The 13308-nt window shown below is 52.4% G+C and overlaps 1 protein-coding gene across 1 annotated transcript in view; it reads left to right on the top strand.

Moving 5' to 3' along the window:
- The first annotated feature begins 12117 nt into the window (after positions 1-12117).
- PTGFRN (prostaglandin F2 receptor inhibitor) overlaps positions 12118-13308 on the top strand; it is a 467509-nt gene continuing 466318 nt past the window's right edge. The window contains exon 1 of the mRNA XM_069635781.1: positions 12118-12329. Within this exon, the coding sequence (XP_069491882.1) occupies positions 12284-12329 (46 nt within the window). The 5' untranslated portion in view covers positions 12118-12283. The remainder of the gene's footprint in view (positions 12330-13308) is intronic.

Raw genomic sequence — 13308 nt, 5'->3', positions numbered from 1 at the left:
AACCAGTAAGGTGGCCAAAATAAATAAGGCCATTTACCCGGAGACTCTAAAGAAATCACAAGCTAATTTTGCAAGATGGACTCCCAATACTTTTGTACAAATTTCAGACTCTCCTTATAGCTGTTCCACAGTCATTTTTCAAAACACTGAACGCTATGATATCCAAATGCATCTGGCGAAACAAACGCCCCAGGGTGGCTAGATGTGCTTATGGCTCAAAGAAAAGAAGGTAGGCTGGGTCTGCATAACATAAATAGGTACTACGATGCAGCCCAATTGAGAGTGATACGAGAATGGCTTACAGAAAACAAGAAAAAGGTGTCGGCACGGATGGACAGGTCAGTAGCAGGCTGCCCACTAGCCAGCCTATTATGTTTACATGGGAAAGACAGGCCCCAAGTGCAAGATGGAGTCTAGTCCTTAGAACGACATGTGACGTATGGGACCGATGGTTAAAGAAGGGATTCCTCTCCACACACCCATCCCCATTTACTCCATTGTTCGGGAACCCAAACTTCACCCCAGGGATGGAAAAAGGGAAATGTAACCAATGGCGGGAACATGGGTGTAATAAGGTGCGAGACATGGTATGGAACGGGGAGATAGCAAAATTCGAGGAGTGTAAGTCCCATCTGGGGGTAAAGGATACAGATAAATATGAATATATACGGATGAGACGCTGGCTAAAACAGCCCGAGGTACATAACGCAGCAACTAGACAACTGTCAAAATTTGAAAAATATATAACAACACAAACCGGGGATAAACATTTATCTATGCGATTCTTCCCCAAGTGAAGGCTCCGATAAATACAATCATACCGGAGATACAAGCTATTTCCCTGGGGGACGGCCTTTGCAGCCTACTAGACCCAGAACTTCACACAATTTCAAAACCACAGAAGAGAGCCTTAATGACAATATTAATCACTGTGTGGTTAGTAATAGCTAGGCACTGGACACAGAAAGACCCCCCACGTGGTTGGAATGGATACACAAACTATGGGATGTCTTTACAATGGAGTGGATTACATACCAAATACAAGGGGAAGAAGATACATTTCGGTCGGATTGGGGAGAAGTACTAGAACACCTAAAGAATGACTATATGAAACAATGGTGCCCAAAATATCAGAGAATACTAGACCTGAGTTGAACCCAAGAACAAAAAAAACAGATTTTAAAACGGTGCAGAACTGAACACAAAAGATAACGGGATAGCAAACACACTGCAGGAACCAGGGGGAGGGTGGGGTGTAGGAGAAACTGTTTTGGGGGTATAAATGTTGTATAAATACCAATAAAAACAAGTTTTTTTAATAAAAAAGATGGATGCTGGATGATGCTTGTGTGGCACTCCTCCTAACTTCTTCGCCGGGCTTGTGTCCTTTCAAGGTGGATGGCCCAAAGATCAGGTGAGTGATTACAGGCAACAGCCTTGTCCTTTGTCCAGAGACTCTCTGGCATGTCCCACCTAGGAAGCTTGCTGGCAGGACCTAGCAGGGCACGCTGCGTGCTCGCTGGGTACCGGTTCTGGAGCTGCTGGATGGGACCTCTGAGTCTGGTATCTCCATATGCTCCCTAGCAGATGTTTAGGGGAGGGATCTAGCTTCCCTCTTGGAACTCCTGGCCTCCTTTCACTGGTGGAAGATGTAAGGTAGACTGTACTTTTAGATCGGGTCCAAATTAGTCCTTCTTCTTACTCCTTTTGAAGTTGTCTGAAGATCTCCTAAGTGAGGGGTTCAGCCCTCTTTTAAAGCCAAATGTGGCCCAGTGATTGGTGCAGGCTTACCCTATCTTAATGAACCAATCCTGGGTCCAAAGCAACCTGTTATGCATGAGGTCAGGACCAGAGTGCTTTGCAACAGGATAGACAAGCGGTGACTACATATACCAAAGTCCCACCCATCTTCCTGTCTGTTGTAGATCAAAGTGTCTCTTGTTAACTGAGCCCTCTTTGACTCTTGATTAAAGCGCAGGATTCCCTTGAAGTTTGTGCTGGAAGCAGACTTCCTGTTTCCCTCAAACTACATACTTCTCCCCTCTGAAAGGGGTCTGCTCTGCAGGGACACCTGCGGTAAGTGCTGGACCCAGACAGGCCATTCACTGTCTTTCATACAGAGAGGTGGCAACTAGCTTCACGTTGACACATTGCATACCAAATGGGTGTTAGCCCCGCCTTTCCTGTTCTCTATTCCAGCAACAAGGCCCCTTCAGGCTTGCTTCAACTATATTGTTAGTATGCACTGCCACCAGCCAGAGGACAAAAGGAATGCAGATTCATGGAGCCTTTGATATTTAAATTAGGCTGCCCCTGTTGGAGGAAGGTGTGCCTTCCCCCTCCTTGAGATGCTTTGCTGTGCCCGGAGTACATGTGACTATGCTTTTTGTGCGTGAAGCAAATGAAATGTGCGCGGAATTACCTTTCACATTTCTCAGAGGTTGATCTCCCATCATTCATTTTCATTATTAAAAAAATCAAAAAAGCCCAGGCGAAGACACTCTCCCCGTGTGGTTGGTCGAATTCCTCACACCCTCTCCCTCTCCCCACCGCGGCAATATCCACCTCAGTTAAAAAACATGTAGGCATACTGGACATGGATGTATCCCCCTCCCAACACATCAACTCTGCATCCAGAACCTGTTTCTTACACCTACGCAACCTCAGGAATTCCTTCAAGACAAACTCACTCGCTACCACCCCCCAGGACACTCAGATCGGGCACAGTATCCCTCCTAGTTGGCCCCCATTACAACTGCACCATACTGGGCAGATCCTCTGTATACATCCAAGCTCCAACCATCTGGAACTCTCTGCCCCGCCACATCCGCAACATTGACAACCACCTGGAATTCAGAAGGGCCCTCACAACCTGGCTCTTTCCTTCTTCCTATTGAAATCTTCTAGCATTCTATGCTGTGATTGGTCCAAACCCGACAATTCACCTATCCCCCCACTCCACAGTGGATGCCGGCAGCATTCGCAGCAGCAAACTGGCAAACTCATCCTCCGCCCCAACCCTAGACAGTCGTACATCACTCCCCCGTCCCTCCGGGCCCCCACCCACTGTTCTGGCAACACCAATCTAGGAAATGCTCATCTGGCGAGACCATTCACTCGTGTTGGACCTAGGAAAGCAACATTGAAGATGAACTCCATCTGAGCTTAACGTATGTATAACTTGCACTATGTCTGTGGACAAAGGCAGCAGGAACAGCCATCCATCAATGCAACACAGAAAGCAGCTAAAACTAGCAGCTCGCATAGCTCTACGCACTCGCACTGAAACGCCTGATGTGCCTCAACACCTCTGCCATTAGTATACAGGGACAACTTAGGAAAATGTCAGTCTAGCTGGGCACACATTGAGTCTGCTGCACTAGCACTTTATCCTAATCGAACAACAGCACCCGCCCATGTGCCTGACCTCTGGGCTGCTTACTGGAGCCTAGCCAGCCCTCCTAAGCCATAACCTGGCAGAATGCACACATGCATCTTAAAGTTCACTCTCAGAATCTCCCAAACATGGACTTTGGTCCCCGAGGGCATTCCAACCACAAAGCTCATTGAAGCCACACAAATGGGGAAATGGTGCTATATACGTGACAAATACGATACAATACAATGCAGATGGACTTGCACCATCACCTATCAACCACACCCCCATCACTAGAGAAATGATGGTCCAGAGAAGCAGCAAACAAGGGAGCCAACGACCAGAGGGCTGATGAACCAGGTGAGCCGAGGACCAGAAGACAGTGACCCGCCAAGTTCCGGAAGGCTGAGACTACAGTAGAGTGACAGACCAGGGGATCAGTGACCGGAGCCCACCTCCCTGTGTCACCGCCCCATCTCAATCCATTACCTCTCCCTCCCCACACTTGTCCAAAGCCCCTTCTTCCCCTGTGTCTCTAGCCTCTTCTTCCCCCGTGTCTCTCGCCTCTTCTTCCCCCGTCTCTATCCACTTCTTCCTGTGTCTCTAGCCTCTTCTTCCCCTGTGTCTCTAGCCTCATCTTCCCCGTGTCTCTAGCCTCTTCTTCCCCCGTGTCTCTAGCCTCTTCTTCCCCCGTGTCTCTAGCCCCTTCTTCCCCCATGTCTCTAGCCTCTTCTTCCCCGTGTCTCTAGCCTCTACTTCCCCCGTGTCTCTAGCCTCTTCTTCCCCGTGTCTCTAGCCTCATCTTCCCCCGTGTCTCTAGCCTCTTCTTCCCCCGTGTCTTTAGCCTCTTCTTCCCTGTCTCTCTAGCCTCTTCTTCCTCTGTGTCTCTAGCCTCTTCTTCCCCTGTGTCTCAAGCCTCTTCTTCCCCGTGTCTCTAGCCTCCTCTTTCCCCATTTCTCTAGCCTCTTCTTCCCCCGTGTCTCTAGCCTCTTCTTCCCCCGTGTCTCTAGCCTCTTCTTCCCAATGCTCCAGCCTCATCTTCCCCCGTGTCTCTAGCCTCTTCTTCCCGGTGTCTCTAGCCTCTTCTTCCCCCGTGTCTCTAGCCTCTTCTTCCTCTGTGTCTCTAGCCTCTTTTCCCCCCGTGCGTCTAGCCTCTTCTTCCCCCGTGTCTCTAGCCTCTTCTTCCCCCGTGTCTCTAGCCTCATCTTCCCCCGTGTCTCTAGCATCTTCTTCCCCGTGTCTCTGGCCTCATCTTCCCCCATGTCTCTAGCCAATTCTTCCCCGTGTCTCTAGCCGCATCTTCCCCCGTGTCTCTAGCCTCTTCTTCCCCCGTGTCTCTAGCCTCATCTTCCCCCGTGTCTCTAGCCTCATCTTCCCCCATGTCTCTAGCCTCTTCTTCCTCGTGTCTCTAGCCTCTTCTTCCCCGTGTCTCTATCCTCATCTTCCCCCATGTCTCTAGCCTCTTCTTCCCCCGTGTCTCTAGCCTCTTCTTCCCCGTGTCTCTAGCCCCTTCTTCCCCGTGTCTCTAGCCCCTTCTTCCCCCGTGTCTCTAGCCTCTTCTTCCCCGTTTCTCTAGCCTCTTCTTCCCCCGTGTCTCTAGCCTCTTCTAGCCTCTTCTTCCCCCGTGTCTCTAGCCTCTTCTTCCCCCGTGTCTCTAGCCCCTTCTTCCCCCGTGTCTTTAGCCTCTTCTTCCCCCGTGTCTCTAGCCTCTTCTTCCCCTGTGTCTCTATCCCCTTCTTCCCCCGTGTCTCTAGCCTCTTCTTCCCTGTGTCTCTAGCCTCTTCTTCCCCCGTGTCTCTAGCCTCTTCTTCCCCCGTGTCTCTAGCCTCTTCTTCCCCCGTGTCTCTAGCCTCTTCTAGCCTCTTCTTCCCCCGTGTCTCTAGCCTCTTCTTCCTCTGTGTCTCTAGCCTATTCTTCCCCTGTGTCTCTAGCCTCTACTTCCCCCGTGTCTCTCGCCTCTTCTTCCCCGTGTCTCTAGCCCCTTCTTCCCCCGTGTCTCTAGCCTCATCTTCCCCCGTGTCTCTAGCCTCTTCTTCCACTGTGTCTCTAGCCTCTTCTTCCCCCATGTCTCTAGCCCCTTCTTCCCCGTGTCTCTAGCCTCTTTTTCCCCCGTGTCTCTAGCCTCTTCTTCCCCCGTGTCTCTAGCCTCTTCTTCCCCCGTGTCTCTAGCCTCTTCTTCCCCTGTGTCTCTAGCCTCTTCTAGCCTCTTCTTCCCTGTGCCTCTAGCCTCTTCTTCCTCTGTCTCTCTAGCATCTTCTTCCCCCGTGTCTCTAGCCTCTTCTTCCCCTGTGTCTCTAGCCTCTTCTTCCCCCGTGTCTCTAGCCTCCTCTTTCCCCCTTGTCGATAGCCCCTTCTTCCTCTGTGTCTCTAGCCTCTTCTTCCTCCGTGTCTCTAGCCTCTTCTTCTCCCGTGTCTCTAGCCTCTTCTTCCCCCGTGTCTCTAGCCCCTTCTTCCCCCGTGTCTCTAGCCTCTTCTTCCCCCGTGTCTCTAGCCCCTTCTTCCCCCGTGTCTCTAGCCCCTTCTTAACCCGTCTCTCTAGCCTCTTCTTCCCTGTGTCTCTAGCCTCTTCTTCCCCCGTGTCTCTAGCCTCTTCTTCCCCGTGTCTCTAGCCTCTTCTAGCCTCTTCTTCCCCCGTGTCTCTAGCCTCTTCTTCCCTCGTGTCTCTAGCCCCTTCTTCCCCCGTGTCTCTAGCCTCTTCTTGCCCCGTGTCTCTAGCCCCTTCTTCCTCTGTGTCTCTAGCCTCTTCTTCCCCGTGTCTCTAGCCTCTTCTTCCCCCGTGTCTCTAGCCTCTTCTTCCTCTGTTTCTCTAGCCTCTTCTTCCCATGTCTCTAGCCTCTTCTTCCCCCGTGTCTCTAGCCTCCTCTTTCCCCCTTGTCTCTAGCCCCTTCTTCCGCTGTGTCTCTAGCCTCTTCGTGTCTCTAGCCTCTTCTTCCCCCGTGTCTCTAGCGTCTTCTTCCCCCGTGTCTCTAGCGTCTTCTTCCTCTGTGTCTCTAGCCTCTTCTTCCCCTGTGTCTCTAGCCTCTTCTTCCCCCGTGTCTCTAGCGTATTCTTCCTCTGTGTCTCTAGCGTCTTCTTCCTCTGTGTCTCTAGCCTCTTCTTCCCCCGTGTCTCTAGCCTCTTCTTCCTCTGTGTCTCTAGCCTCTTCTTCCCCCGTGTCTCTAGCCTCTTCTTCCCCCGTGTCTCTAGCCTCTTCTTCCCCGTGTCTCTAGCCCCTTCTTCCCCCGTGTCTCTAGCCCCTTCTTCCCCCGTGTCTCTAGCCCCTTCTTCCCCCATCTCTCTAGCCTCTTCTTCCCCCGTGTCTTTAGCCTCTTCTAGCCTCTTCTTCCCCTGTGTCTCTAGCCTCTTCTTCCCCCGTGTCTCTAGCCCCTTCTTCCCCCATGTCTCTAGCCTCTTCTTCCCCCATGTCTCTAGCCCCTTCTTCCCCCATGTCTCTAGCCTCTTCTTCCCCCATGTCTCTAGCCCCTTCTTCCTCTGTGTCTCTAGCCTCTTCTTCCCCGTGTCTCTAGCCTCTTCTTCCCCGTGTCTCTAGCCTCTTCTTCCTCTGTGTCTCTAGCCTCTTCTTCCCATGTCTCTAGCCTCTTCTTCCCCCGTGTCTCTAGCCTCCTCTTTCCCCCTTGTCTCTAGCCCCTTCTTCCCCTGTGTCTCTAGCCTCTTCGTGTCTCTAGCCTCTTCTTCCCCGTGTCTCTAGCGTCTTCTTCCTCTGTGTCTCTAGCCTCTTCTTCCCCTGTGTCTCTAGCCTCTTCTTCCCCCGTGTCTCTAGCCTCTTCTTCCCCCGTGTCTCTAGCCTCTTCTTCCTCTGTGTCTCTAGCCTCTTCTTCCCCCGTGTCTCTAGCCTCTTCTTCCCCCGTGTCTCTAGCCTCCTCTTTCCCCCGTGTCTCTAGCCCCTTCTTCCCCCGTGTCTCTAGCCCCTTCTTCCCCCATCTCTCTAGCCTCTTCTTCCCCCGTGTCTCTAGCGTCTTCTTCCTCTGTGTCTCTAGCCTCTTCTTCCCCCGTGTCTCTAGCGTCTTCTTCCTCTGTGTCTCTAGCCTCTTCTTCCCCCGTGTCTCTAGCCTCTTCTTCCTCTGTGTCTCTAGCGTCTTCTTCCCCCGTGTCTCTAGCCTCTTCTTCCCCCATGTCTCTAGCCTCTTCTTCCCCCGTGTCTCTAGCCTCTTCTTCCCCGTGTCTCTAGCCTCTTCTTCCCCTGTGTCTCTAGCCCCTTCTTCCCCCGTGTCTCTAGCCCCTTCTTCCCCCATCTCTCTAGCCTCTTCTTCCCTGTGTCTCTAGCCTCTTCTTCCCCCGTGTCTCTAGCCTCTTCTTCCCCCGTGTCTCTAGCCTCTTCTAGCCTCTTCTTCCCCCGTGTCTCTAGCCTCTTCTTCCCCCGTGTCTCTAGCCCCTTCTTCCCCCATGTCTCTAGCCTCTTCTTCCCCCATGTCTCTAGCCCCTTCTTCCCCCATGTCTCTAGCCTCTTCTTCCCCCATGTCTCTAGCCCCTTCTTCCTCTGTGTCTCTAGCCTCTTCTTCCCCGTGTCTCTAGCCTCTTCTTCCCCCGTGTCTCTAGCCTCTTCTTCCTATGTGTCTCTAGCCTATTCTTCCCATGTCTCTAGCCTCTTCTTCCCCCGTGTCTCTAGCCGCCTCTTTCCCCCTTGTCTCTAGCCCCTTCTTCCCCTGTGTCTCTAGCCTCTTCGTGTCTCTAGCCTCTTCTTCCCCGTGTCTCTAGCGTCTTCTTCCTCTGTGTCTCTAGCCTCTTCTTCCCGTGTCTCTAGCCTCTTCTTCCCCTGTGTCTCTAGCCTCTTCTTCCTCTGTGTCTCTAGCGTCTTCTTCCTCTGTGTCTCTAGCCTCTTCTTCCCCTGTGTCTCTAGCCTCTTCTTCCCCTGTGTCTCTAGCCTCTTCTTCCCCCGTGTCTCTAGCGTCTTCTTCCTCTGTGTCTCTAGCGTCTTCTTCCTCTGTGTCTCTAGCCTCTTCTTCCCCCGTGTCTCTAGCCTCTTCTTCCCCCGTCAGCTGCACCTTCTCCTCATACAACCTCCCTTCTCCCCCTCGTCCCCACCCTTTCCACCACCTGTGTCATGGGCCCTTCTCCCTCATGTCTTCTCAGCAGAAGCGTGTTTGTATCTTGTGAAATATTGGATAGAGAACCATTTACAAAACAGGGCAAACTGATCTCCTCCCTGGATATGGTGCAATATTCTGTTCTCACCCTCAATATCATTGTACTGGTAAATCTGATTGTCACTGCGGTTCTGCCCGCCTTGAGTGCTTTGAAAAGGAGCATTGGTCATTTCTAAGCACACCCACAAACATAATTGTTTCCTGCTGGATGCGTTACAGGGCTCGTGCCACACTCCTCTACACGCCGGGGGATTTCTGTGATTAATCCTGTATGAAAGTGCTCATTATTTAAGCCAATGCTGCTCATTTTACAGTGATGTTTGCGATTCATAAAGTCTGTGTTGAGTAACAGGCATAGGTGAACAGACCTGCAACTTTTACAATGTTGTACCAATAGGGACACACAACATATGACCCAGTAAAATGATAGATGTGAAGTGTGTTGCACTGTAGTGTGCAGCCCCACACGTGACATGCAACTGGTGACTTTTAATAGCAAATGTGCATGGCAGAGAAGTGGGCACACGGTAAAATTCGAATTTATTTGGTTCCCTCTTTTCTTTTTTATATTTGATTTTGCTTACTTTCACTAATTGGCTTTAATAATCGACACATATATGGTATTATATTTATTGCTTTGCGTAGGGAGGTATGTTTTTATGGAACAGTTTTCCAAAGTATTTTTAATGTTATTGTTTTTTTTAATAACACACTGAATACCCAAGTTCGGTTTCTAAGCACAGATCTGGGATTCGAACCTCTGTTGCTCTGCGTGGTCTTGCTTCCACAGTTGAGAAAATGTTGTCAACACTACACATTACCATCAAAACAGCAAGTGTCTATGTGTGTGTATTGGGGCTAAGGGGCAGGTGGACGACAAGAAAGTACCTTATACTCAGTGTGTCATAAACCAGTATGCATGCAGCAACGATAGCCCTGGGGTTAATGTGCCTACTGCTGAGATCTATGTTTCAACAGCTGACCACGGGGTACAATCCCCTCATGTTTCATCCTTTCCGAGGTCAGGTGGGAGTGATGTCACTTCCTGTAATGTCACATGCACATTAAGGAGGTCCGGATTTTAACATGCCGCGCATGGCCCCACAATTCCTAGGGCCGGTCCTGCTGGCGCTGTATTGCAGCTGGCAGCGCTTGATGGTGGCTAGCAATGGTTGGCAGCGATGACTTGAGGTTAGTCGACTCTGGCAGAGATTGGCAGTGATTTTAGAGGTTGATAGTGTGTTGTAATATGTGGATGTTGACAGGTGGTAAATGAGCGGCTGGGAATATTGGGCTGTCCTGCTGCAACATACCAACAGGGACCCTCATTTGGAGGCTGCAGCCACCATTTGACCATTATTTTTTTTTCATTTTATTTAGCACTTTGGTTTACAAAACTGAAAACCTTCGGCTGACAATTACAGTATGCAGGTTTCCTGCAGTAACCATAACCCTACCACCATTTATTTATTTATTTATTTTGACATTTATATAGCTCACCTAACTTAACCCTGAGGCATCTGATGCTAAGCAGAATTTCACCCTCACTGCAGCTTTACCGATTGAGAAGTATGCAGTGCTTGGCAGTGCTGTGCAGCAGCTTGCAGTGTTAGCTCTGCTAGTGACTGGCGTTATTTAACAGGTTGCTCATTGTTTACAGGGGTTGAGGCATTGATTTGAGTGGCTGGCAGCAGTCAGCTGTGTTGATTAGCGTGGGACAAGGGTTTATAGTTGCTGCCAGTTGTAGCAGTGTCTGGAAGTGGTCACTAGTGACCGCTAAGAGGGACTGCTAGTTGTTGGTGGGGGTTGACAGTGGCTGCCATCAGTTGACATGATTTAGAACCGACTGGTAGTGGTTGAGAGGTCACAGAGAGGGTGTCAGCGTTTGGAAGTGACTACTACTGGTTGACATAGGTGCTAGCAATGGTTGGCAGTGGAGTGCAGTGACCGTGCGAGTGGTTGGCAGTTACCAGTGGACAACGACAGTGGTTGGTAGTGTCTGGAAGTGGTTTAGCGGTGACTTCCAGTAGCTGACAGTGGAGTGTAGTGCCTAGAATGGGTTGGCACTGGTTGGCAGTGGTTAATAAAGGCTGCCAGTAGCTGGGGTGGCTGTTATTAATGCGCACGGTCAGTGGTTGGTAGTGGCTGGGAGTGACTCCTGGTGGTTGACAGCGGATTGGAGAGGCTAGAAGTGGTTGGTACTGGGTGGCAGTGGTTAGTACTGACCCTAGTATTTGGGCAGGTATGTATAGACTCGGCCAGTGGTTGGTGGTGGCTGAAAGCGACTCCTGGTGGTTGACAGTGGATTGTAATGGCTAGAATGGGTTGGTACTGGGTGGCAGTGGTAAGTACTGATCCTAGTAGTTTGGGTGGGTATGTATAGACTCGGTCAGTGGTTGGTAATGGCTGGGAGCGACTCCAAGTGCTTGACAGTGGTTTGGAGTGGCTAGACGTGGTTGGTACTGGGTGGCAGTGGTAAGTACTGGCCCTATTAGTTTGAGAGGGTATGTATAGACTCGGCCAGTGGTTGGTAGTGGCTGGGAGCGACTCCTAGTGGTTGACAGTGGATTGTAGTGGCTAGAATGGGTTGGTACTGGGTGGCAGTGGTAAGTACTCACTCCAGTAGTTTGGGCGGGTATGTCTAGACTCGGCCAGTGGTTGGTAGTGGCTGGGAGTGACCCTGGTAGTTTGGGCGGGTATGTCTAGACTCGGCTAGTGGTTGGTAGTGGCTGGGAGCGACTCCTAGCGGTTGACAGTGGATTGTAGTGGCTAGAATGGGTTGGTACTGGGTGGCAGTGGTAAGTACTGATCCTAGTAGTTTGGGTGGGTATGTATAGACTCGGTCAGTGGTTGGTAATGGCTGGGAGCGACTCCAAGTGCTTGACAGTGGTTTGGAGTGGCTAGACGTGGTTGGTACTGGGTGGCAGTGGTAAGTACTGGCCCTATTAGTTTGAGAGGGTATGTATAGACTCGGCCAGTGGTTGGTAGTGGCTGGGAGCGACTCCTAGTGGTTGACAGTGGATTGTAGTGGCTAGAATGGGTTGGTACTGGGTGGCAGTGGTAAGTACTCACTCCAGTAGTTTGGGCGGGTATGTCTAGACTCGGCCAGTGGTTGGTAGTGGCTGGGAGTGACCCTGGTAGTTTGGGCGGGTATGTCTAGACTCGGCTAGTGGTTGGTAGTGGCTGGGAGCGACTCCTAGCGGTTGACAGTGGATTGTAGTGGCTAGAATGGGTTGGTACTGGGTGGCAGTGGTAAGTACTCACTCCAGTAGTTTGGGCGGGTATTTATAGACTCGGCCAGTGGTTGGTAGTGGCTGGAAGCGACTCCTAGTGGTTGACAGTGGATTGTAGTGGCTAGTTACGGTTGCGGCTGGTTGACCGTGGTTAATAGTATGGGTGGTTGTTATTAGTTGGAATGGTCCCTTGTTGCTACTAGCGGCCGGTAGGCTGCAGTAGCTGGCAGTGGTTAGCCGTGCATCCCATCAGTTCCTGGTTCTGTGGTCCTGGGATGGCTGAAGCAGGAAGTTGTGGGCACTGGCGGGAGTCTGGCGCGGGAGGGCGCGCCCAGGTTTACTCGCGCGGGTAAAGTTTGTGTTTCTCGGCGGCTCTCGGCGCCGCGGGAGGGCGGGAGGGCGAAGAGGAGGAGGCGCCTCACGCTGTTCAGAACAATCAGTGCGGGAAGTGGCGAGCGGGAGGGAGCGCGGACCCCCTGGCTGTGCGCGCGGAGACACCCTGCCTGCCTGCCCGCCCTGGAGTGCACGGGCGTGCGGAGAGCAGGAGCCCCCCACCATCACCCGCGGACAGGAGCCAGGGAGAGTGGAACATGGAGCCGGGGGCTGCTGTCCCAATGCTGTGGCTGGGGCTGTGCGGTGAGTACCGGGGCGAGGGCAGTCCCACAGGTGTGGAGGGCGGGGGGCACTGTGCACGGGGAGCTGAAGACTCCGTACGTGCAGCCTCGGGAGCGCCCCCACATAGACTGGTCTGCTGAGACGCCCCCCCAGACTTGCAGCCCTACTCTCCCGGACTTGCCCCCAGCCCCACCCCCTCTCTGATACACTCCAGGAGACCCCCTTTCTTGTGATTGTCTTGGACTCTTACCATCGGAAGGGATCCCAAGACCAAGCACCCCCCCCCACACACACACACACACCTGAGGCGTGCTGCTAGGGTGGTGGGCTCTGGGGGGAGGCAGTCTCGCCCAGCTCCAGGCGCCTGACTTGCCTCTCCCCTGCACTTTTGGGGATCCTTGGCTTCACTTTCTCTCGCACGTAGAGGGGCCCTTCTGTCACTTTTGGCCCGCACCTCAGCTGCCCCCCTGGCTCTCAACCTTTTGGCTCGCACCTCGGCTGCCGGCCCCCTCCCCATCATTTGGTCTCCTGTTCGAGTCTCACCCCCTTTTGGCTCACACCCCGGCCAAGTCCCTGCCCTAAAGCGCCCCTGGTTCGTGGCACCCGCTCGGGGATGTCGCGCAAGGCTTCCGCCATCTGTGTTCAGCGGGTGCATCAATAGCGCCGCCTGCCTCTTGCAAGCCGCTTCAGGGCGCTACCCTCCTTGCGGTCAATGCCTAGTTAAGCGGGAGAGACTCGCGGGGAGCCTTGCCAGTCCCATCGGGGCTGCCTTATCGAATGCACCCGGGTGTTTATAGAAAGCTCACCGAGATCCGTGTGTGTAGCGGCCCCTCTCCTTCCTGTCGCCCCCACCTACCCTCCTTTCCTGCTCCCTTCCCTCTTGCTTATCTCCATTTCTGCCATCGTCTTACACTTACCTCCATGCCTTTTCCTCCTCTTACCCCTTTCCATGAGCCTTCCACCCCCTTATTTTTGCACCATCATTCTGTCCCCGTCCCTT

The sequence above is a fragment of the Ambystoma mexicanum genome, chromosome 7p, assembly GCF_040938575.1.
Source record: "Ambystoma mexicanum isolate Mex_15411 chromosome 7p, UKY_AmexF1_1, whole genome shotgun sequence".
Classification (NCBI taxonomy): Eukaryota; Metazoa; Chordata; class Amphibia; order Caudata; family Ambystomatidae; genus Ambystoma; species Ambystoma mexicanum.
The sequence above is the reverse complement of the archived record's forward strand: the minus strand, read 5'-3'. Positions and strand labels throughout refer to the sequence as shown.